This window comes from Pyrus communis, chromosome 11 (assembly GCF_963583255.1).
Source record: "Pyrus communis chromosome 11, drPyrComm1.1, whole genome shotgun sequence".
Lineage (NCBI taxonomy): Eukaryota > Viridiplantae > Streptophyta > Magnoliopsida > Rosales > Rosaceae > Pyrus > Pyrus communis.
The window spans coordinates 1454745-1480979 of record NC_084813.1 but is presented as its reverse complement, the minus strand read 5'-3'; the positions used below and the strand labels follow the sequence as shown (position 1 = coordinate 1480979).

The following is a 26235-nucleotide window of genomic DNA, read 5'->3' as shown; positions in this document are numbered from 1 at the left end:
CTCGGGCCTTTGTTCTGGAGACTGTCCCCCGAGCAATTTGCTACGGTGGGAATGCTCTTATGGAGAGAGAGAGAGAAAAAGAGAGAATGTGAGTTTACAGGGTAATAATAGGATGAAATGATTGTGATAGAGTGTGAGTTTACAGTGTAACAATAGGATGACACGGGTGTGAGATTTACAAAAGAAAGTAAAAAGTTGTTTGTTCGAAATTACTTTAATACCCCATATTTTTCGATTCTCACATTTTTTTCAGTTATGTATTAAAGGTTATAATTGTAATTAAGGAGGGTGCTTTTGTGAATATTTGCAAAATGGAGGCTAAAGTGGTAGAGAAGCGAGAGACAAGCGAAACCCCCAAAAGGGCCGTAAAAGGTCATGAAATGACGTGGATGAAGAACTTTTTCGACTTCTTCCTCTTTTTCTTCGTCAATGCGACTGCTACAGAAGCGATCCTTCCCCCCTCCCCCTACTCTCTCTCTGTCATCGTCTACCTTTCACTCTTTTCACAATTTCTCTGTCCCACTTCAGGTACCGTACCTTCAATGCATCTCTCTCTCTCCTCCCTTTTAGATCTCAGTTATGGCTTTTCCGGGTTGGATCCAACGTGGGTTCTTATTTATTTTTTCAGATTGTCCTAAATTATAATTTCTCCCCCATCTGCTAGTGTTACGTACAGCTACCTGATTTCATTGGATAATTTCATGTAATTTACTTTTGAATTAGTTGAGAAGTGGGTCTTACTTTTACGTGTATGAATTTTTGTATGTTTGCACTTTGCCCATTTGTTGGGTTTCTGAGAATTGATCAAAGCAATGAACTTTACTAACACTTGCTTCATATGTACTGTTTTTGTTGTTGGGTAGGTGTTCATAGATAGGACTAGCTGAGACGGAATCGAATTACTGCCATGGAGTTTCATTATTGTTTCTTGGGTTGCAAAATGAGAGTTTTGCTACGCTGAACTAAAGGCAATAAGGTTTTTCCAAATTGGGATTTGGATTGGCATTGCAATCGATAAGTTTCTTTGCGAAGACGTTATCAGCTTACTGATTTTGGGCCTCTAATCCGTTCAGTTAAGTTGGTACCGTCTTTGCATCATGCCGTATTATATTCAGAGACTCTATAATGTATGCAAATCTTCATATACGCCAACTGGACCTTTGTCAGAAGAAGCCCTGGAAAGAGTTCGTGTCAAGCTAGGTATGATCCTTTAATTTTTTTCGATAATAATCCAAAGATTTTCAAATTGTGCTTGCCTTTTCTGCTACTTCGTGTTGTGCTGTGCTAATTATATGCAATGCCTAGTTGGAATGTTTGAGACAGAGATCAGTGCTGTTTTAAAGCAAATTGTTTATTTTCAGCAAGAAATATTGATTTGAAAACCTTAAAGAAACAAATATTCTAGGGTTTCCAGGACAGTTTTGGAGTTTCTGTTCTACCCGCCAACTGAAGTGCTCCCCACGAAGTCATAAACTGGAAAGCAGTTATCGATTAGTTTAGTTAACTTGCTAATCTAGCTATTTAGGAAACCAAAGACTACAAGTCAGAAATGAACGTTAAAACACATGAATCATTGGCTAAACATAGAGAACATGTAAACATTTGAGATTTAAAGTTATTTCAAGTTTAAAGTATTCCCAAGTTCACACTCAGAAGCTAACGGGGCAAAAGATGAAAGCACTTTAGAACATATATAATAATAAGATTGATACTTATTTTGCTTTAACAATCCCTTGTCAATTTTACACCCCTGCTGCTGTGAAATTCGTAATAGATTTGATCTATAAGTTGGTTGGATTCCATATAATACTATGTCAGATGCTACTGCTAATGCTTGCTGGGAGTTTAGTAGATTGGATCATCCGTTCGCAGACATCATACCCATTCCTTGATGACTCCATGACTTGATTTGTATTTTATTGGTTTCTTGTTGCTTTTAGTTGATTGATTTTCTTGTGGATTAGAGTCTGAAATTGTTTTAACTTGTGTTGAATATATCTTAAAGAGGAAAGTTGGATAGGTCATTTATGGTTATCTGGTATAAGGAATCCAAGCCTCTGATATAGCACATCCATAATTTAACATAGAGAACCGCCAAGGAGACTTTTAAAAGTGGGACACTATCAGCAATTTGTCTTCTTGAGTGGTTAGATGTAATTGTAATTAGGTAATATTAACAGCTTAAGGCTCTTTTGTTTAGGACTTTTGTCTAATTGTCTCATGCATAGGTAATGGCTTAAATACTTAAATGCATATTACTGTACATTTCTATTAGAGGCTTGAGCTCATCTGTGTGAGTTTCGTATGCTTTTCTTGAGTTGGCTTCATGCCTCGTTAACATGCTAAGTACACCATGTCAAATGTAAAAAGGATTATAACTCTATTTCTTTTATTGTTTTCTAATAGATGTGGGACTAGCGGTCAGGCTTGTAAAGGCCCTGGTCTGAAGGCCTGATCGGACCTGTTCGCCCTGATGTTGGGCTGGGTTCAGGCTTGCCAGTGAGTTGGGCTTGGACTGTGAGTTGGGCTTGGGCTGGGTGCTACAGACCAACCTTACCCCCTATATTTCTATTTTATTAGTCATATTATTATAAGTCAAGCCTTGGCCCTCTAAAACATGGGTTGGTCTTTCCCGACCCAAAAGGTGATCAGGCTTATTGGCCATCAGCTGCCTTAACTCATTTAACCAGCCCACTGAGGCATTAAAAAAATTTATTTGGTGCCAAAGGCCTATGTGGAAATCTTGAGCCATTAGAACTACAAATCTCTTTATAAGTAACATGTTTCCCTTGTGATGAAGGGTTACCTTTTACTAGAAATAGATGCTTATGAATATTATAAGAGCTTAAGGCATTTAAACTAGTATTGGATATCTTTAGACACCTAAGTAACTAGTTTAATCCTTACGTTCATCTTTGATATTGTCTCAAGCTTCTTCACAAGCTGGAAAGCTTTTTGCACGAGCCTTAATGATTCTAGTTTTACCATTTCTTAGGCACCTTATTTGGCAAGCTTTTCATGAAGGGGTCACCCTCTTTGTTTTGTTATACAACAGTATTTCTGAGGCACCTCATTTGTCTTTCTATCCACAGAGTAGTGTGAAATCTTATTGTGAACCCCTCTTTTGTTCTGTTTTTCAAATTTAACCCTGCTTATGTTTTTTATTTCAGAGAAAATTAAGCCTGCAGATGTAGGTCTTGAACAGGAGGCACAAGTGGTGCGTAATTGGTCAGGTGCTATGCCTGAGCGTAATGGGATTCAGCAATCACTTCCACCAATCAAATACTTGCATTTACATGAGTGTGATAGCTTTTCTGTGAGTACAGGACTACAAATCATCAGTTATTGATTAAAACTTGTTTGGTTCCATTTTGATTGTGAGATTTCAAATTTAGAAATTTTAGTTTATTCAGAGATAAATTTCGTGAGAATAATTATTACCAATACATAAAAGTTTGTTTTTATGTGGGATGAAATAGATGTGCATGGATTTCAAATTTGTAATATTATGTTAAGTCTAGCTGTTTCAAATACGTTGCACTTAGTATTTGTACATTTTCCTAACAAAAATAAGCTTTTTATTTTTATTTTTATAGGAATAATAAACCTATTATTAACTGCAAGACCATATTTATAAATCTCCTCAACCAACGTTAGAGTTTTAACTATTATATAATCTCATAAGTCCGCACAATCAATGCTCACTTAGAATTAGAAATCTAAGTATCAGAAGAAAATAGACTACAAAACTGATTTACTGGTATTGAGCAATTGCTTTTACTTTTGGCAGATAGGAATTTTTTGCATGCCGCCTTCCTCTATCATACCTCTTCATAATCATCCTGGAATGACTGTGTTGAGCAAGCTTCTATATGGTACATTACGTGTTATTTCATATGACTGGGTTGATTTTGCTGGCCCTGCCGATCCATCAGAAGGTGTGATTTTCAATGTCTCTCGTCTACTTTACAATGTTGGTTAATGTACTGTTTCCTTTACCTAATACCTCATTTGCATGATTTCAAAAATTAAACAGCATCCTGTTTGTGAGTGTTCGTATCTAGCTTGTTCTATGCTTTCACATTTTTTGGTATTCTCTTAACTGTTTTTTGCTGGTTGATTGTGCGGGAGTGGCAAAGAGTCTTTCTTCTGGTTAGATCTTCAATATTTCACTCTTATTACCCTTTAGGTAGTAAAAGAGGGACGCAAAATGAAGCATTTTGCAAGTTGAGGAAATTACGCATTCCCCCAGCTTGATATTGACCTAGTCTCAGCATGCGGATAAGTATGAACTTATCATGGTGTATGCTGTCTGTAACCTACTTGAGACGTGTCACAGTTTGCATTAAGGGTGGTTGGTGAACATGTGCGGTCAATTTTTTCGTTATGATGAAATGAGTCCAAAGTTTCGCGATTTTTGTTATACTGTTGGTTGCAAGTTTAGCAAGGCTAAGGATTTGGTAAGGGGTGGTATCCTAAGGATTGGTTGACTGCTGCTGCTATGCTGCTTTCCAGCAACAGGGCCATGCAATCTCCAACATGATCTGTGGTTATATTAATTGCCCTCATCCATTTGGGAAGGGGTGTGCATTGTAGGCCCAGATAAACCAGATAACTTGAGGGTCTTGTCTTGATGGGCACCTGGGTGCCAATGCTGGGGATGAAAATCTTCTTCCAACGTGTTTTTTTCTGTGGAAGAACTTTAGAGTGAGGTTTAAGGATTCTATTTGAGCTCTTTTTGGCATTCAGTAATATATCATTATATTTTATTTGGATTTCCTTTAGTTAGCTTTGACTGTTCGGAATGCAATTATGGAAAGATGGGAATGAGCTTGCTGATTTACTTTGTCTCTCTTAACTATTTCAACATCCGTGTTTCAAAAGTTGGGAATGTGTCTGTTGTGATTGTGAGTGAAATGGATACGTCATATTGTTAACTGGGAAGATGTGAGTTGTTAGCTTGGATGGTTGGTGTTGGATGTACTGTGTTTTAAATTTTTTATAATTTTATGTTTTAATAGTTTAGAGGAGAGATCTCACCTAAGAAATGTTGAGGGATGACCGACTTTGTTTAGTTCACGATCTATTCATATTTTGGAAATCTGGGTTTTTGCAGCTAGACCTGCAAAGCTGGTCAAAGACACTGACATGACCGCGCCCTGTCCACCAACAGTTCTTTACCCCACAACTGGAGGCAATATCCATAGCTTTAGAGCTATAACTCCCTGCGCCATCTTTGACATCCTAGCTCCGCCTTACTCTTCTGAAGAAGGACGACACTGCAGTTATTACCGGAAGTCCTCCAGAAGAGATCTGCCTGGTAAGGAAATTCGTCTACTTTTCTGATTATTAGAGTTCCAAATATTCCAACTGGTCCCAAAGTCAAGGATAACTGATAACCGGCAAGTAAATTTCGTCTATGTTGCTGATATTGATATGTTTTTTTGTTCGTTCGTTTGTTTGTTTGTTTGGAATGAAGCTGATCTTAAGCTCGATGGAGTTATAGAGCCCCAAGTGACTTGGTTAGAAGAGTTTCAACCTCCCGAAAACTTTGTGATTCGCAGAGGGCTATACAGGGGCCCCGTTATTAGAACTTGAGAATTCTTGTTTACTTGTTTATACATTTCTAGCTAAATTTGCTTTTTTTCAAGATAGGAAACATTGAGGGGAACAACAGTGGCAATAATTTTGGGTTATGTAAGTTGCGCATTTGACTTGTACATAATAACTACGCTGTTGTAGTCCGATTTACTGACTTCGCATTGAGGTAGGAGAAGTAGTCGATGAAAGTTGTCAAAAATTGAAATCATGGACATTCACATTCCCGTTGGCAGTTTGACGAACGATTGTATGTGCCTCGGTTGTATTCTTCATTAAAAGGTAGTTCTTGCCCAACCTTTCTAAGTGTTTTTTCACGAAGCTGCAGTCTGCAGCGTTAAGTTCCTCAGAATTCTGACCTCAATTGCCGTGGGCTTCAAATGCAAATCTGGGGTCCAGAGGGTCTATAAGTTTTGGGCTTCAAGCAGGGAGAGCCGATTAGTATGCGTGTCCAAGCCCATTACACAAGTAATTCATGGTTATAAATTAATGCTACACTAGTGAGAACTCAAGGGCGGCCTAATATCAAATTTTTTACTTATTTATTAACATTTTTGTTTACCTTTTCAAAAGTAACATAATTGTAAGTTATTAAAGTATTTTTGTTTAAATTGTTTATGAAGAAATAGTTCCAAGGGTACAGAGTTAAGCGAATATTAAGCTTTAGGGTGTAAAGTGTCGAAATTTTAGTGTTAGTAGAAAAATGAGATTGATGTGGAGTTCAAAAGGGCATTGCAAAGAATAAGTCTTATTTTTATTTTGGGAACTTTAACGAAAAGCTCCCGGTATTGTTTATTTTCATGAAAAATCATATCTTTACACTAAAAAGTCAATCCTTATGTTATTCACTTTACCCTTTATTTTGTCCTTATCAAGGTTCTAAAAAACTCAAGGCGCTAGTCGGGCGGCGGACAATAGCCTAGCGCCTAGGAGGATTTATGTAAATTTATTATATATCTTGTAAATAAATGTCTATTTACATCTAAAAAAAAAATTATACTTCTATGGATAGGATAATAAAATAATGATAAAATTCAAAAATAAAAGTAAAAAAATACACAAAGTATATACATCCAAAGAGATAAAACCCAAAAAGACCTTGTATGTTTAGTTATTTACAAAGAAAACCCTAACCTAAAGATGATAAAAAATTCGACAACCAACTCCTAGATATTTTGTTTAATCTATTATATATTCTCAATCCATTATTTATTAAAAAGTAATTTTCTTTATTCATTGAATTATTTTTTATTCTGACACCCAACCCAATTACTCTCATCTTGTTTTTCCTTATACCGTCAATTCCAAAGTCCCATCCTTTCTCTTCACTTCTCCCTACCCTCTCCCTGCGGTGTCGTCCTGTCATTGACCAAACAAGCTTTCATCTTCATCAAACCGCATATCCCAACCAACCCAACCCAAAAATCAACAAAATTATGTAGGTCAGTGTAGTGGTGATCCCCAACAGCGATGGTTTCAACAAGTTCCAGACAGCTCTCTATCTTCTTTCAACAACAAAATTACAGATCTTTCTCTCATTCCTCAACAGATCACTCTCTTGTCGTCAATACAAAGAGTCTTTTTTTTTTTTTTTTGTTACAAAACCAAGAGACCGTTGAGGCCGCCTAGCCCTCGTTGCCCGCCTAGCCCGCCCAGCGGCCGCCTAGATACCGATTAATAGCCATTCCGATTTGTTGAACGATTTCATAATAATCGCGGAGGAGGCCCGCCGTCCAACGCCTAGGCGGCCGCCTAGTCTGCGTTTTAGAACATTGGCCCTCATCGTTAAAACTCAAAGTTTTCAAGCCGTTTTTATTTTTGGTACAATGGTGTGTAAACATTGCGAACTTTCTTTTATTTTTCTTTCCTATGACCATGAAAGGGGAAATATAAACTCTAACATTGAGAAGAGAAATATACGATAGCTAGTGCTCGGCGCCATCAGCGCACTGTGCTAATTAATATATATTTAATTATCATACCACCTAATATGCTTGAATTTCTTGAAACCTTGTTTTATTAATACCTTTGAATTACAAACAACAAATTACATAAGTGTTATACATATAAAAATAAAGGGAAATTATAAGGCACACGCGACTGTACTCCCCTCTCCATCCCTCCCTATATCCCTTGACGTCTTCATTGATGACCAGTAATTACCATGTAGTACTAGAGCCACAACCTCCACCCCCGCCCCCGCCCCCATGGTCGCCTCCACCATGCCCCCCATGGTGGCCTCCACCCCCATGGTCACCTCCACCCCCATGCTGGCCTCCACCATGGCTGCCATGGTGGCCTCCACCATGCCCCCCGTACCCCCCATGGTGGCCTCCACCCCCATGGTCGCCTCCACCATCATCCCCATCGCCATCTCCTCCGTCCCCTTGGTCGCCTCCACCATGACGTCTATTCTTCTTCTTCTTGCTAGACGACTTACCGCAAGAAAATATGACAACTGATACTACAGAGAAGGACATTAAGATCATGCAAAAAAGGAAAAGACCACAAGCATCTGGAAGCAGTAAATCTACATGACCAGCAGATACAGAAATAATGTTCCTGCTGCTCCTAGCCATTTTATTTATTTATTTGGCGATCCAAACTTTATGAAGAGGAAATTGTGCACAGCTCCTAGCTAAGCTAGCTACAACTTTGGTATAAATAGAACTTTTGAAGATAAGTGAGTTTATCTCCCCCATTGCATTACCATACATGGAGCCACCTTGGGCCCATGGGAGCGGATACCCCCACTCAAATTTGTTTTTCAGCGGAAAAATGTATGTTTGTCACGTCAACAAAGTGTATCACTAGTTTATTTTTTTGTGACATAAGCATTAACTCTTCTGGTTGCTACTACCAAAGTTGAAAGAGCATTTTCGGTCATGAAATTTTTGAAGAATCGATTGAGAAATCAGATAAGAGATCAATGGATGAATGATAACATGTTATTTTTATAGAGAGAGATTTGATGGTACTGGTAGTGAAGTTGTCATGCAATGTCGAGAGATATTTTAATATGTTGTATGAAAAATCTGACGAATTAATATATAAATATTTTGTTTAATAAATTTTTTAATTTTTTAATTTGTGACTTTGTTGTTTGAAGATGCCCCCATCCATACAGATCTTTGACTTCATCCCTGGTTACTACACGAGGATCACGTGCGTATGTTGCCAAGGCTTGTGGGGAATTATGTTCATAATTGGCTTTTGGCTGCGTCTTGTGAAAGTGGTTCACTTACGTATATCTTCACTATATATATCTGTGTGTGTATATCTTATACTTCAAAGTATTTGGTTGACAATTCTGGCTGCAGAAACTTCATGAATACTTCTTTGAAGTTTTATTATTCAGAACTGGCCTTGACTTGGATGATGAGGCTGCAAATAAATCAACAGACCTTCCCAGAATTCTAATGTTTTACGTAAGTTTATAAATGAGCGAGACTCCGATCAATTTATACAACAACAAAGCTTTATCCTACTAATTAAGCGGGGTTGGTTGTACAAACTTAGAACATTACTGAGCTCAGTTTTGCGCCAAGTCTTCAGTTAGCTCCAAGTACTCCATGTCTTTTCTTAGAGTCTCTTTCCTAGTATTCTTAGGTCTTCCTCTACTTCTTTTGTCATCAACATATATCTCATAAACGCATCTTCTAACCGGAGTATTTGTAGGTCTTTGATTAACATGTCCAAACCACCTTAACCAATTTTCTTTCATCTTATTTTCTATTGCGGCTCCAATCAGTTTATATATTTAAACAAATGGGATGAGATAAATCCATAAGCTGTTTTGAATAAAGATTGAATCATATTAATCTAGTTCAATGCTAATCCCCCAAGTTTCAAACTATCGGAAAGGTCTACGCAGCCCAGGCAGAACAGTAAACCATTAAACCATGAAAGTACATTGTTGACCAGAGCTGAAACTCAGGAGCACAAGAATTAAAAGGTTAGTAGTAGAGATTTATACATACATGAGACTTGGCTACGATGCTACATGCATTTACTTAACACATGCAACACCATTTAACTACCAGTCAAATGTAATACTCTCTTTTTGGTAGCATATCTGACCTTAAATAGTTAAAGATGCACGTGTATAGTACAAAATTGCTTATCTGATCACTTTTATATAACCACCCCAAATCTAATGGGGCCATGTAAATAATCTCCGTTGGTTGTCGAGATTTGTAGGAATGCATCTATTTTCATAATCGCCATGGTTTGACAAAGTAAGAAGTACAATTAGACGTGAAAAATTGCAAAATATAATCAACAACTGAAAAATCAATCTACAGTCGGCCCTTGTTTGGCCATAGATGATTGGATTGAAATTGATAATAAATTTAATAGAATTAGCTGTAAATTACAAGAAATCGTGTAACTCGAGATATCTACCAAGTTTACAAGAACAATCATTGTAATTAGTTTTAGGATGGTGCTATCCACATAGCCATTTGCATAACTTAACAGACTCGTGACTAGTGTCACCGGCTGCCAAGATACACTCCAGACACCTCCGGCAAACACAAGGAAAAGATTTGTATATACACTAGCCCACTCTATCAAAACTACAGACCAACATGCTTAATGTATGCAACGCGCCCCATGTGTCCTAAGGAGATATGGCTTACAGCGTCCTCAACCACCAGACGGAAGCAGCTTACTACATCAGCAATCACATCAAATTTTTAGTTATTTGTGAGAACTCAAAGAAGGCCTAACATCAAATTTTTAGTTATTTGTTAAACATTTTTGCTTACCCTTTTAAAAGTAATATATTTCTAATTTATAAAGGAACAATTCCAAGGATGTAAAGTAGAGCGAATATTGAGTTTCATGTGTAAAGAGGTGAAATTTTTGTTTCAGGGTTAAAGTGGGATTAATATGAAGTTCCAACTGGCATTGCAAAGAATAAGCCTTACTTTTATTTTTGGTGCAATGATGTGTAAACATTGCGAATCATCTTTTTATTTTGCTTTTCTATGAACGTGAAAGAGGAGATATAAACTCCAATATTAAGAAGAGTAATACACGATAGCTATCAATCGACGTCATTAGCGCATTGTATTAATTAATACGTATTTAATTATCATACCCCCTAATATGCTTGAATTTCTTGAAACCTTGTTGTTTTATTAATACCTTTGAATTACAAACAACAAATTATAGAAATTAGGGTTGGGCACTTGGAACCGAAAATCGAAACCAAAACACGAACCAAATCAGACCGCACTGAACGGTTCGGTTTTGAAACGGTTGCGGTTGTGAAACCGAACCGCAATGTAGTGAAACGGTTTGGTTTCGGTTTTGGCTTTTGAAAACCGCACCTAAAATTAGATGTCATGTTTTAATTGGTTGTTTGTTAGAGTTCATACATTTAGTATGGACTCAACCACACTAAAATGTCATCCCTTTCCACCCCTAGGAAACAAAATGCTTAACTATTATCAATACATCAGCTTTATGGAGAGACAGAGAGGGTTTGTATTGATACAATAAGAGGAAGTGGGAACCTCAACTTGTATTGGTACAAAATGCTTAATTATATTAGTGTCAATACATTGCTGATTCGTTTATTAAGAAAGTGAGAGAGAGAGTTAACAATCACCTTCACTTTTCTCTATGAAAACCTCTTAGAACTTTGAAATCTCTCACATTGAAGTTGGGAAGAGGGCAAACTGCCATGAATTCTTGTTAAAAAATGAATGTTAGGCCATTGCCACTTTTAAGGTCTTCTCTTTTCTTATAACAGCTTCGTATAATCTTAAAAAAATGTTGTTCTTCGTATATACTTACTGCAGTTTGGTGCAAGTATTCTGTAGTTTTGCTGCAGGTTAATTAATTAATGTATCATGAGAAAATAAGACTGTTTTATGCATAAATAGGTGTAAATTTTCAATTGTAAATTATTTTTTAAAAAACCAAACCGAAACCGTTTAAAACCACACCAAACCGAACCAAATGGTTTGGTTTCATTTCGCTTTTGACTTCAAAATCGCACCATACCTTTGACTTCAAAATCGCACCATACCGAACCAAACCATGCCCACTCTTAACAGAAATGCTGTACATTTTTTTAGTAATACATCGATATTTTTATACTAAAGGAGAAAAAATTCAGCAAAGCCATAGATAAAAAGAAAGGGAAATTATAAGGTACACGACTGTGCTCTCCTCTCCCACCCTCCCTATATCCCTTGGCGTCTTCATTAATGACCAGTAATTACTCATGTAGCACTAGAGCCACAACCTCCACCCCCGCCACAACCTCCACCGTCAGCCCCATGGTCGCCTCCTCCATGCCCCCCATGGCCATCTCCTCCGCCCCTATGACCGTGGTGGCCATGTCCTCCGCAGCCTGTTCCATCTCCAGCAGCACTAGAATTATAATACGCATCAGTATTCTTCTTCTTCTTGCTAGACGACTTACCGCAAGAAAATATGACAAATGATATTATAAAGAAGGACATTAAGATCATGCAGAAAAGGAAAATACCACCAGCATTTGAAAGCAGTAAATCTGCATAACTAGCAGCCACATAAACAATGTTCTTGCTGCTCCTAACCATTTTATTTATTTATTTGGTGATCCAAACTTTAGGAAGAGGAATTTGTATACAGCTCATAGCTAGCTACAGCTTTGCTATAAATAGAATTTTTTTAAGATAAGTGATTTTATCTCCACCATTGCATTACCACCATGGACGGAGCCCCTTGGGGCCACGGGGTGGATGCCCCCCACTCAATTCTTTTTGTTGGTAAAAAATGTATATGTTTGCAACATCAGTAAGGTATATCACTAGTTTACTTTTTTGTGACATTACAATTAACTCTTCTAGTTGCTACTGCCAACTTTGAAAGAGCATTTTCGATCATGAAATTTCTAAAGAATCGATTGAGAAATCAGATGGGAGATTAAGGAATGAATGATAACGTGTTATTTTGAGAGAGAGAGAGAGAGAGAGAGAGAGAGAGAGAGAGAGAGATACTTGATGGTACTGGTAGTGAAGTTGTCATGCAACGTTGAAAGATGTTTTAATATGTTGTATGAAAAATCTGATGAATTAATATATAAGTATTTTGTTTAGTAAATTCTTTAATTTTTTTAAATTTATGACTTTATTGTTTGAAGATGCCTCATCCATACAAATCTCTGATTTCGTCGCTTATTACCGCACGAGGATCACGTGTGTATGTTGCCAAGGCATGTGGGGAATTATGTTCATAATTGGCTTTTGGCTAATTCTTGTCAAAGTGGTCCACTAGGCAATGCTCATAATTGGCTTTTGGCTATGGCTTGTGAAAGTGGTCCACTAGGCAATGCAATCGGTTCATGATTTGATTCAAATATTTGAATTACGATCTAATGAATTTTTACTTTATGAAAAGTGTATAAATTTGTTAAAAAGAAAATAATTAAGGGTCTGTTTGATTAGTTTATTTTATTTTATTTTCTTTACAAAATGCAAACTTCATTCTCGATTGTATGAGAATTTTTATGAAGGCTTTTCATTGGTTACTTGTTTGATTGAGATATGGAAAATGTATAAGAACAACTCCACCACTCTGAGTCCCTCTTAGAATTGTGTGATTCAATTCCCCCCCCCCCCCCGGGGCCGAGGAATTGGGCCGTTATCTCCTGCCTACCCGCCTAAGTGGATCAACCACGTTTTAATTTTTTTTCTGTTTAAACATGGGCTCTTAGACTTTTCAGATTCGACGATCCATATTAATCGTCTTTTTCTTCACTTTAAACACACAAAAAAAACAAATGATCACCCAACGAAGTTTAATATTAGCACCCTAGAAATCTTGTGGAAATTGCACGTGGAGTGACTACACCACTACAATTGGACGATGCCACCAGAGATCGCAGATGTTTACTAATATTCTAAAATTAATTTAACTACAATATTTTGTTAATTTGTTTGTGGTAGTATTGTTTTAAAAAGCTTTTTATGCGAATGAATTGTTTCAAGATGATCTTTCAATGATGATCTTTCAAATCAAATTATGAGCAATATTTTGAAATGTTTCCAAACAAGTAATCAACAACTGAAAAATTGCAAAATATAATCAACAACTGAAAAATTAATCTACGGTTGGCCCTTGTTTGGCCATAGATGATTGGATTGAAATTGATAATAAATTTAATAGAATTAGCTGTAAATTACAAGAAATCGTGTAACTCGAGATATCTACCAAGTTTACAAGAACAATCATTGTAATTAGTTTTAGGATGGTGTTATCCACACAGCCATTTGCATAACTTAACAGACTCGTGACTAGTGTCACCCGGCTGCCAAGATACACTCCAGACACCTCCGGCAAACACAAGGAAAAGATTTGTATATACACTAGCCCACTCTATCAAAACTACAGACCAACATGCTTAATGTATGCAACGCGCCCCATGTGTCCTAAGGAGATATGGCTTACAGCGTCCTCAACCACCAGACGGAAGCAGCTTACTACATCAGCAATCACATCAAATTTTTAGTTATTTGTGAGAACTCAAAGAAGGCCTAACATCAAATTTTTAGTTATTTGTTAAACATTTTTGCTTACCCTTTTATAAGTAATATATTTCTAATTTATAAAGGAACAATTCCAAGGATGTAAAGTAGAGCGAATATTGAGTTTCATGTGTAAAGAGGTGAAATTTTTGTTTCAGGGTTAAAGTGGGATTAATATGAAGTTCCAACTGGCATTGCAAAGAATAAGCCTTACTTTTATTTTTGGTGCAATGATGTGTAAACATTGCGAATCATCTTTTTATTTTGCTTTTCTATGAACGTGAAAGAGAAGATATAAACTCCAATATTGAGAAGAGTAATACACGATAGCTATCAATCGACGTCATTAGCGCATTGTATTAATTAATACGTATTTAATTATCATACCCCCTAATATGCTTGAATTTCTTGAAACCTTGTTGTTTTATTAATACCTTTGAATTACATACAACAAATTATAGAAATTAGGGTTGGGCACTTGGAACCGAAAATCAAAACCAAAACACAAACCAAATCAGACCGCACTGAACGGTTCGGTTTTGAAACGGTTGCGGTTGTGAAACCGAACTGCAATGTAGTGAAACGGTTTGGTTTCGGTTTTGGCTTTTTAAAACCGCACCTAAAATTAAATGTCATGTTTTAATTGGTTGTTTGTTAGAGTTCATACATTTAGTATGGACTCAACCACACTAAAATGTCATCCCTTTCCACCCCTAGGAAACAAAATGCTTAACTATTATCAATACATCAGCTTTATGGAGAGACAGAGAGAGGATTTGTATTGATACAATAAGAGGAAGTGGGAACCTCAACTTGTATTGGTACAAAATGCTTAATTATATTAGTGTCAATACATTGCCGATTCGTTTATTAAGAAAGTGAGAGAGAGAGTTAACAATCACCTTCACTTTTCTCTATGAAAACCTCTTAGAACTTTGAAATCTCTCACATTGAAGTTGGGAAGAGGGCAAACTGCCATGAATTCTTGTTAAAAAATGAATGTTAGGCCATTGCCACTTTTAAGGTCTTCTCTTTTCTTATAACAGCTTCGTATAATCTTAAAAAAATGTTGTTCTTCGTATATACTTACTGCAGTTTGGTGCAAATATTCTGTAGTTTTGCTGCAGGTTCATTAATTAATGTATCATGAGAAAAGAAGACTGTTTTATGCATAAATAGGTGTAAATTTTCAATTGTAAATTATTTTTTAAAAAACCAAACTGAAACCGTTTAAAACCACACCGAACGGAACCAAATGGTTTGGTTTCATTTCGCTTTTGACTTCAAAATCGCACCATACCGAACCAAACCATGCCCACTCTTAACAGAAATGTTGTACATTTTTTTAGTCATACATCGATATTTTTATACTAAAGGAGAAAAAATTCAGCAAAGCCATAGATAAAAAGAAAGAAAGGGAAATTATAAGGTACACGACTGTGCTCTCCTCTCCCACCTGATGAAATTGAGGTTCCACCAAAAAACCAATTGACAATATGGGGAGTAGCCCAAGATCATATAAGCACATAGCAAACCTTGTCCCTCACCGATGTGGGACAACTCTCAACACGCCCCCGCACGTGTGGCGGATTTTCAAGCCTACACGTGGACAACAACTGGGTGACGTGGAGCGCGTGTGGCTGTTTGGCTTCACACGAGGACAACCCGCTCTGATACCATGATGAAATTGAGGTTCCACCAAAAAACCAATTGGCAATATGGGGAGTAGCCCAAGATCATATAAGCACATAGCAAACTTTGTCCCTCACCGATGTGGGACAACTCTCAACACCACCCTCCCTATATCCCTAGGCGTCTTCATTAATGACCAGTAATTACTCATGTAGCACTAGAGCCACAACCTCCACCGTCAGCCCCATGGTCGCCTCCTCCATGCCCCCCATGGCCATCTCCTCCGCCCCTATGACCGTGGTGGCCATGTCCTCCGCAGCCTGTTCCATCTCCAGCAGCACTAGAATTATAATACGCATCAGTATTCTTCTTCTTCTTGCTAGACGACTTACCGCAAGAAAATATGACAACTGATATTATAAAGAAGGACATTAAGATCATGCAGAAAATATGACCAGCATTTGGAAGCAGTAAATCTGCATAACTAGCAGCCACATAAACAATGTTCTTGCTGCTCCTAACCATTTTATTTATTTATTTGGTGATCCAAACTTTAGGAAGAGGAATTTGTGTACAGCTCATAGCTAGCTACAGCTTTGCTATAAATAGAATTGTTTTAAGATAAGTGATTTTATCTCCACCATTGCATTACCACCATGGACGGAGCCCCTTGGGGCCACGGGGTGGATGCCCCCCACTCAATTCTTTTTGTTGGTAAAAAATGTATATGTTTGCAACATCAGTAAGGTATATCACTAGTTTACTTTTTTGTGATATTACAATTAACTCTTCTAGTTGCTACTGACAACTTTGAAAGAGCATTTTCAATCATGAAATTTCTAAAGAATCGATTGAGAAATCAGATGGAAGATTAATGAATGAATGATAACGTGTTATTTTGAGAGAGAGAGAGATACTTGATGATACTGGTAGTGAAGTTGTCATGCAACGTTGAAAGATGTTTTAATATGTTGTATGAAAAATCTGATGAATTAATATATAAGTATTTTGTTTAGTAAATTCTTTAATTTTTTTAAATTTATGACTTTATTGTTTGAAGATGCCTCATCCATACAAATCTCTGACTTCGTCGCTTATTACCACATGAGGATCACGTGTGTATGTTGCCAAGGCATGTGGGGAATTATGTTCATAATTGGCTTTTGGCTAATTCTTGTCAAAGTGGTCCACTAGGCAATGCTCATAATTGGCTTTTGGCTATGGCTTGTGAAAGTGGTCCACTAGGCAATGCACTCGGTTCATGATTTGATTCAAATATTTGAATTACGATCTAATGAATTTTTACTTTATGAAAAGTGTATAAATTTGTTAAAAAGAAAATAATTAAAGGTCTGTTTGATTAATTTATTTTATTTTATTTTCTTTACAAAATGCAAACTTCATTCTCGATTGTATGATAATTTTTATGAAGGCTTTTCATTCGTTACTTGTTTGATTGAGATATGGAAAATGTATAAGAACAACTCCACCACCCTGAGTCCCTCTTAGAATTAGAATTGTGTGATTCAATTCCCCACCCCCCCCCCCCCCGGGGCCGAGGAATTGGGCCGTTATCTCCTGCCTACCCGCCTAAGTGGATCAACCACGTTTTAATTTTTTTTCTGTTTAAACATGGGCTCTTGGACTTTTCAGATTCGACGATCCATATTAATCGTCTTTTTCTTCACTTTAAACACACACAAAAAACAAAAAAACAAATGATCACCCAACGAAGTTTAATATTAGCACCCTAGAAATCTTGTGGAAATTGCACGTGGAGTGACTACACCACTACAATTGGACGATGCCACCAGAGATCGCAGATGTTTACTAATATTCTAAAATTAATTTAACTACAATATTTTGTTAATTTGTTTGTGGTAGTATTGTTTTAAAAAGCTTTTTATGCGAATGAATTGTTTCAAAGATGATCTTTCAAATCAAATTATGAGCAATATTTTGAAATGTTTCCAAACAAGTAATTAGCGTCGTATTAATTTACCATTTGGTGAGAACTACTATATATTTATATATGGACAACAATCAGCTCACCATTTGAAACCAATTAGTTTTTTAGTACAACGTTAACTACTCATTTGACCTCACTCCACTATGTTATCTCATGATTTAGACCATTCAATATTTAGGTTATTGTTTGATGATCATCCTTACTAAAAATTAGTCAAACAAACAACGTTTAGTCACTTTATTGTGATCACCATTGGCTTAATGCATGTCAAGCCATTTAATTCGACTAAGTAAATAGAACGTGTATTCACGAGTTCGATTCTTTTTTTTTTTCCCAATATCACTTGTATTAAATGAACTAAACTGCAAAATGACACAACACTCCTTGATTGCTTATTTTTATAAATAGGATAATATTTAGGTACTCATTACTGAGTGACGTTTCAATCACAACTAAAAAAGTTTCTATCACACAGTTGGTGCTTTTTTACTCAGCACTTTTCATTGTTTGGTTCTAAATTGTCTATGCATCTCAATATATCTACACCAAAATACTAAATTTGCAACAGCACCAATAATGCATGGCTCAATTTTGAAATTGATTAAGTTGGTTAAAGTTAGGTGCTCATTTTTATGCATACAAATTTAAATTTCGAATTTCTGCAATTTAGATTAATTTAACGAGGATTCTTCTCCAAGGTGATTTAATTATCTTAACGTAATTTTGATTTACACCAAATGACAATGGTATTACTATACCAAGGTTTCCTTTTCTTAGTGCATCTTCAATGAATAGATGCAAATTTAAGATTTTAAACTTATATTTTGCATCTTTTTTATTTTTTTCGAAGATGTAAATGTGAATTATAATTCAATGGGTTAAATGTAAAATTGGGTTAAGAGTCAAGATTCTCTCTTTAACTAATGAGGCCCACCTCTTTAGGATGTGTGATCTAAGAAGACAAGACGTCAAAAACGAGAATGTCTGTTATCCTTAGTGTTGGGCACGACGCGGTGCGGGAGCACTAGCAGAGCTACATTAAGGGCTATCATGGGCTATAATGCAGGTAATTTTTAGTAAAAAAATAAAACTTTACATCTAATTTTTATTGAATTTTTTTAATGTAGCCTACTATGGCTCACCTCTTAAAGATGTGTCATCGAGGACAAGAAGACGTAAAAAATGAGAATGTATGTTGTCCCTAGTCTAGGAGGATTCTCGCCGGTTCCTCTTTGTGAGGATTCTCTAATCACATTTGTTCATCATATATCGTGCGGTCAAAAATCATTGTAAATTTTTTTAGGAGAAATTAGGTTCACATCCTTCCTTTTGCTATTCTTTTGATTAAAACCTTATTCATTTTCATTTTTTTATCAAGGTCCTTGATATTAATAGCATCATTAATTATTTCAACAATTAAATATTTTTTATTTCAAAATATATTCATTTAGTGTTAAAAATGTTACAATTAGTATATTTATGTTTATGGTTAAATTTTTTATCATATATTTTTAGTTTTAGTTTGTACCCATTTTTAATTTGCAACCCTTTTTTAATTTGTACCAATTTTCTTTTCGGTTTTAACTTGTACCCATATATTAATTTCTTTTTGTGCCCATATTTTATAAAGTTTTATTTGTATTTGTACCCATATTTTTTTATTTATTTGTACCCATATTTAATTTTGCTAAATGTACCCATGCTAATTATATGTACCATTCATGTAATTTTTTTTCAAAATTTTAATCTTAAAATGTACTCATTCTTAAATATACCAATTTATTGTATGTAAAATGTACCCTTATATTGTGACATCCCACTTCGCCCAGGGGAGTGATCCTTAAATGTATATTCTCATCCCTACTTAGCACGAGGCCTTTTGGGAGCTCACTGGCTTCGGGTTCCATAGGAACTCCGAAGTTAAGCGAGAAGGGGGCTAAAGCAATCCCATGATGGGTGACCCACTGGGAAGTTGCTCGTGAGTTCCCAAAAACAAAACCGTGAGGGAATGGTAAGCCCAAAGCGGAAAATATCGTGTTGTGGTAGAGTCGGGCCCAGGAAGTGGTTCTGCCCCGGGCCGGGATGTGACAATTGGTATCAGAGCCTAACCCTGGCCGCGTGTGTGCCGACGAGGACGTCAGGCCCCTAAGGGGGGTGGATTGTGACATCCCACATCGTCCAGGGGAGTGATCCTTAAATGTATATTCTCATCCCTACTTAGCACGAGGCTTTTTGGGAGCTCACTGGCTTCGAGTTCCGTAGGAACTCCGAAGTTAAGCGAGAAGGGGGCTAGAGCAATCCCATGATGGGTGACCCACTGGGAAGTTGCTCGTGAGTTCCCAAAAACAAAACCATGAGGGAATGGTAAGCCCAAAGCGGACAATATCGTGCTATGGTGGAGTCGGACCTGGGAAGTGGTTCTGCCCCGGGCCGGGATGTGACATATATATATATATATATAATCTATTCAATTTTTTTTCGAATCCATTTTTAAACTTATATGGGTACATTCTTTTTTCTTTGATTTGAGAATATATCCATGTTAAGTTTATCGAAGAAATTTACTAATTTTATTAAGCCTAATATCTTTTTTTTTCTTTTTTTCTTTTTTGTGATTTTGAAGAATGTACCCATATTTTGATACAATAATTTTGTTATTAATTTTGATGAATGTACCAATGTGTATATATATATATAGACACACACACAATAGTATATTTATATTTTAATATTTTTAATCCCACAAATTATGGTTTTTTATTTAAAATCTCATTAATATAAACAACTATAAATTTCAATTTTTAATTTAAAAAATATAGTAACGTACATATAAATAAATTATCACATTAATTTCAGGGACTTGGATCAAAAATTGAAAATCAACAAGGTTTCAGTCAAAGAATATTCATAGTTAGGGACCGCATCCAAAGTCTCCTATTTTTTTATTTAAAATTGAATATAAACAATATCTGACAAAAACCGATCGCACGATGTATGATGAACGGATGTGATTAAAGGATCCCCAGGATCCTCTCTCGTCCCTAGTGCTGGGAGCATACGTGATTAAGATTCGATTTCCCTTTTTTGTCTTTGTTTCTTGTTTCTCACACATAATTCACCACTAGCAATAATCGATCAATACAATCAAACATGATATATATATATATATATATATATATGACACAACCTCACCCGGAATGTCCACTTAGATTCCGAATCGAGCTGTGATGGCTAACACCTGGAAGGTGACGAATCTATAAAGTGTAGTGATGTGAAAAATGTGAATAAATTTAAACTTATAAGTGCCTAAATATAAGAGTGCGCTGGTGAACAGGAATGAATCCATTTCACACGTGATGACAGAGCATAAGTAAAGTACAGTAAGGTAGGATAAGGATTATATCATCATAGGTAGTCACCTATATTGGGATTTGCCAAGAATCATCGTCGATACGAAGGCTCAGCTACTAAAACCTGAATGGGCGAAAAACAAGGGTGAGTGAGCCTGAAAATAAAGTTTTAATAAAAACCTTTTGAAAATGTTATAACCCATCGCCGTAAAACAAGTATAATTTCCAAAATATACATACTACGTGTAGTAAGAAAATACTTACCGTAGCTTGCAAAATCACCAAATTGCCATACGTTGCAATATTGCGTAAATCAACATATAACAACCAATATCACATAATCTCGCATAAGCAAACATATCATATCAGATGCTCATCGATCTATGATAGCACACAAGTCGGAGTCGCCTAATGCAACCTGTACGATTGAACTGATGCTCATCAACTTATGCTAGCACACAAGTTGGAGTTGCCTAATGCACCATGTACGATAAGACAGGGTGTAATCATAATATACGCTCTAGTGCTACAATCACGTGAAGATTGGCGATATTCGTGGTCACATACGAGTCAGAGTTGCCTATTACAATTTGTACGACAAGATGTCGGGGGTTGCCTATTGCATCCTGTACGACATGACTGGCACCTACTTGGATCTAAGGCGAGTGTGAGGTGTGAATGTGAACATACACGTCAAAGACTAGCCCTGGCCCTGGGCAAGCACTAACATCGGGTGCAGCAGTGATAAGCTGACTACATAAATATAAACATGCCATAACGATTCAATAATTCTAGTCAACATAATAAACTTACCCACGCATCCCGTAGTATTATTTTAGCATTTCACAACAGTACAACATTTCTTGTAACATTATTTAAACATGGCATAATAGGCATGAATCAATTCAAAAGCATTTGTGGAAACTATAAAACTTTATATATATATATATATATATATATATATATATATATATAAACAAATACCCACTCACAGATCAGATCGTCGAGTCGAACTCGTCTCATAGTATCGAGAGTCCTAGTGATGCATTTCGCCTAGAAACGAAACCATTTAACGTAAATATATAACATATTAACATATACACTTATTTTTCATACAAAGTACGATTATTAAAGAAACTATTTCAAAATGATCGAATTTCAAAAAAACGAAGGGCGGATTCCGGTCCGGCACGCCGAGGAACCTAAGAAAGGACCTCGGGTTCCTCCCAGCGCCGCCACAAGGTGGCAGCCACGTGCAACCCACCCGCCATCACCACAATTTTCCAGATTTTTCCCTCGACTTTCAGAGCTTATTTCGAGATCGATTCTCAACCAAATTCGATGATTCAAAAGCCAACTATAAGCTAGGAATGTGGGGAAGAGGTTTATACTAGTTCGGGGTCCAATCGTGGCCGAAGCTGAATGGGGAAACGGCCTAAAAGTAGCATGATGATCACAGCCAAATTTTTCAGAAATCTGGAAATTTCTTCCCAACTTTCATAGCTAATTTCTAGTTCAATACTTAACCAAACTTGATGATTCAAAATCCCTTTTGAAGTTAGAAATGTAGAGAACAAAACCATGCCAAGGTGAAGCCAAGTTAACGTCGGTATTGGTCGAAAAAATGGCCTGAATGTGGCCAAATGGTCACGGGTTCCTCTGCCAAAACTGGGAAATTTTCTTCTTCCGAGTTATTTCAACGTCAACCCTTCACCAAAATGCCTAAACTAAGTCACACATCCATAATCTTGATGAAAGAAGCTAAATCTAGTGCTCTGGGACCTTACCTTTGTCGAAATCGACGGGAACTCGTCGGGGAAGATGATGGCAATGGCCATTGTGTAGTGCACACTCCATGTCTGGGTTTGATGCTCACAGTCTGAGCTTACAGAAATAAGGAAGGACAAGGCGCAGTGATGATTTGATGGTCTGGTTTGCCTGAGTAGTTAGGTAGTGGTGATGTGGTGCTACCATGTACGGAAAGTACAGAGAGAGAGTTTTTAGAGAGTTTGAGGGAGGGATGCAAAAAAAAAAAAAAAAAAAAAAAAAAAAAACACAGACAGAGAGGGACATGCCATGAGGGTCTGGTGTGGTAAGGATCGCCGGAGTGTTGATGAAAAATTTAGAGTACACAAGTGTTGGAGAGACAACACAAGTAAACAAATTACTTGTATTACACACACAAAATATTACAACACACAAACTCTCAAGGACACTCTTTGAAGCTATGACACTCACTCTTTCTAGAGACAAACTCTAGACCACTCACACTCCTCACAAGACTACTCCTACTTCTTACTCTCACTTAGTCTTCTTAATTGATACAAATGGTATGGATGCCTTCTCCTTTTATAGGCATGGATGGAACCTTGGAGAAGCATGGAAACATCATGCTAGAGATATCTAGATAATTCCACTAACTTCCTAAGCTAGAATTATCTACACTAATCTTGCATGTTGGTAGAAACCTTACCATTCTTCTAGACTCTTCTACCAACTTAAGAAACAACATTCTAGTCATTTCTACAAAGGACTACTCTAACTTGGATAATCTAGCTAACCAACCTTAGTGAATGTTCTAGAATTCTTTATTCTAGATTTGTGTAGGTCTTTCAATGAGATGGGGTTGATTTCTTTAAAACGGAGGGCTTTGTTGGCTGTCGTACAGAGAGGGAAAGAAGAGAGAGAGTGGAAATGAGAGATGAGGGGGAGAACTTGCCACGTGTCAGCGCAAGTGTGGTCCAAAATGTAGAAATACCTCCAATGTTAAAATTACCAAAAGGCCTCATCTTTCCGAGTTTCGTAAAATCTTTGTTTTAGCTCCAAATTGAATTTTGCTTGATCATACGTGTTTGAAGTAATGAGCATTACAAGGATACGCTAAAAGAATGTTTCGTGGGTTTCCCTATACGCAGGTCAACGGAAGTTGACACCCTCGCCTCTAGGGGCATTTTTGTCAATTCACTCTTTTAAAATTTATAAAATCGTAGAACTAGGAACGAGTTGTCAGTGTGTGTGTGTGTGTGTGTGTGTGTGTGTGTGTAACTAGAAAAATATAAATTAGGGTTGATGCATAAGGATGAATGTTTCATGCGATCAAGACTAAAAATTATCGAAATTGAAATTATATTTAGAAGTACTTGATTGATGTGACCAACCTCTTATCTTGAAGGGACCACTCCAAATTCATAGCCAACGTAATGAGCGTGTTGTGGCATAAATTTTAGAGAGGAAAAGAGAGAGTGATGATAAAAAGAGAAAATAAACCGAGCAATTTTTGTTTATAATTCCTCAAGTAATACAAATACAAGGATAGAACTTCTAGATCCTTTAGGAATCTAATATAATCTCTGCTTAAACTTTACACAATTAAACATGTGCTAAGATTAATTACAACAAGTTTATTAATTTTTAGTGTTGGATTTCATATGGATTCTTTTAAGGAGATTGTTGGTAAAAATTCTGGTGAATATTTTGGTAGTCAGAATTTTTTTTGGCGAAATTTTAGTGATCTTTTCATGAGAATGAGTTAGCTGGGCTTGAGTATTGTGTAATGGGGCAAATATGTAAACGTAATATCGTTATAATTCTCTTGGCCCACAAATTGATAATTTTCTTTAAAACTTATGTCCCACTCAGTATTTAATCATAATTTACTTTTTTTTTTTTTTAGGGTAGTGTTATTTATATACCTTTTTTTCCTCTTACTTACATTTTTCAATTTTCAGACATCCAATCAAATAAATTGAAGAAGATTAATGAACAAAAATTAACAGGAGTGTGCAAGAGATAAAAAAGAGTATGTAAATAGCATTACTTTTATTTTAAACTGCTATTTGTATGATTTTAGTAATTTGAAAATTGAATAAAACATCTTATCCATTAAAAAAAAATACATACTCAAAATTTGACCATCATAGATTCATGTACAAAATCAATATCAATATCAATATCAATATCAACAAGAACAACTATAAGAACAATAGGTTTTGCTTAAATTCTTACTTTTTCATTTTTATGAAAACATAAATTCGACCTCCGCCGCCTCTTTTTTTTTAAGTACAGACTCCGCCTCCTCCACCTCCACATGCGGCGCCACCACCTCCACATGCGGCGCCACCACCTCCACATGCGGCGCCACCACCTCCACCTCCGCATGCAGCGCCGCCACCACAACCTCCACCACCACCTCCACATGCAGCGCCACCTCCACGTCTTTTCTTGTTTGATCCTTTCTGATCACCACAGGCAAACATGACCATTGAGATAAGTGAGAGGGACATAAGAATCATGCAGAGCAAAAGCAGGCCCCCCGAGTTGTGATCTTGCATCACGATACCTACTTCGCCTGCATGGCCACCACCTACGCCAACGTATGTTCTACCCATTTTTTCTGTGTTGCAAACTAATAACAAGATTATACAGCTTCACTATATATATATATATATATATATATATATATATATCTGTGTGTGTGTGTGTGTTTATACCTATAATGTTAGTGCCGTATTGAATTGAAATCATACTGTTCAAAGTATTTGGTTGACATTTCTGACTTGCAGAAACTTCGTGAATACTTCTTTGAAGTTTTATTATTCAGAACTGGGCTTGATTTGGATGATGAGGCTGCAAACAAATCAACAGACCTTCCCAGAGTCCTAATGTTTTACGTAAGTTTATAAATGAGCGAGACTCCATGTCTTTTCTTAGAGTCTCTTTCCAAGTATTTTTAGATCTTCCTCTGCTTCTTTTGCCATCAACCTATGTTTCATATATGCATCTTCTAACCGGAGTATTTGTAAGTCTTTGGTTAACATGTCCAAACCATCTTAACCAATTTTCTCTCATCTTATTTGCTATTGCGGCTCCAATCAGTTTATATATTTAAACAAATGGGACGAGATTAATCCATAAGCTGTTATTGAATCATATTAATCTAGTTCAATGCTAATTCCCCCAAGTTTCAGACCATCAGAAAGTTCTAAGCAGCCCAGGAAGAACAGTAAACCATTAAACCATGAACAGTACATAGTTGACAAAGCTGAAGCTCAGGAGCACAAGAATTAAAAGGTTAGTAGTAGAGATTTATACATACATGAGACTTGGCTACGACGCTCCATGCATTTACTTAACACATGCAACACCATTTAACGACTGGTCA

At 36.6% G+C, this 26235-nt stretch overlaps 3 protein-coding genes across 6 annotated transcripts; 1 reads left to right on the top strand and 2 right to left on the bottom strand.

Annotated features, from left to right (window-relative positions):
* The first annotated feature begins 397 nt into the window (after positions 1 to 397).
* On the top strand, positions 398 to 5806 carry LOC137708128 (plant cysteine oxidase 4-like). 4 transcript variants are annotated; one of them, XM_068447121.1, is made up of 6 exons: positions 398 to 528; positions 864 to 1200; positions 3171 to 3316; positions 3791 to 3938; positions 5117 to 5320; positions 5480 to 5806. In XM_068447121.1, the coding sequence occupies exons 2-6, from the start codon at positions 1098 to 1100 to the stop codon at positions 5596 to 5598; spliced, it is 720 nt and encodes a 239-aa protein (XP_068303222.1). In that variant the 5' UTR covers positions 398 to 528; positions 864 to 1097; the 3' UTR covers positions 5599 to 5806. The 4 variants fall into 4 exon arrangements, with proteins under 4 accessions (XP_068303222.1, XP_068303226.1, XP_068303224.1 ...); XM_068447125.1 differs by having other exon boundaries at positions 505 to 528; positions 874 to 1200; XM_068447123.1 differs by lacking the exon at positions 398 to 528 and adding an exon at positions 566 to 703.
* A 1951-nt stretch (positions 5807 to 7757) lies between these two features.
* Positions 7758 to 8177, bottom strand: LOC137707698 (cold and drought-regulated protein CORA-like). Its single transcript, XM_068446604.1, has one exon. The coding sequence runs from the start codon at positions 8175 to 8177 to the stop codon at positions 7758 to 7760; it is 420 nt and encodes a 139-aa protein (XP_068302705.1).
* A 7785-nt stretch (positions 8178 to 15962) lies between these two features.
* Positions 15963 to 25462, bottom strand: LOC137707696 (glycine-rich cell wall structural protein 1.8-like). The gene is made up of 2 exons (XM_068446600.1): positions 25138 to 25462; positions 15963 to 16165 (listed from the first exon to the last, which is right to left on the bottom strand). The coding sequence occupies exons 1-2, from the start codon at positions 25460 to 25462 to the stop codon at positions 15963 to 15965; spliced, it is 528 nt and encodes a 175-aa protein (XP_068302701.1).
* Between the last annotated feature and the right edge of the window lie 773 nt (positions 25463 to 26235).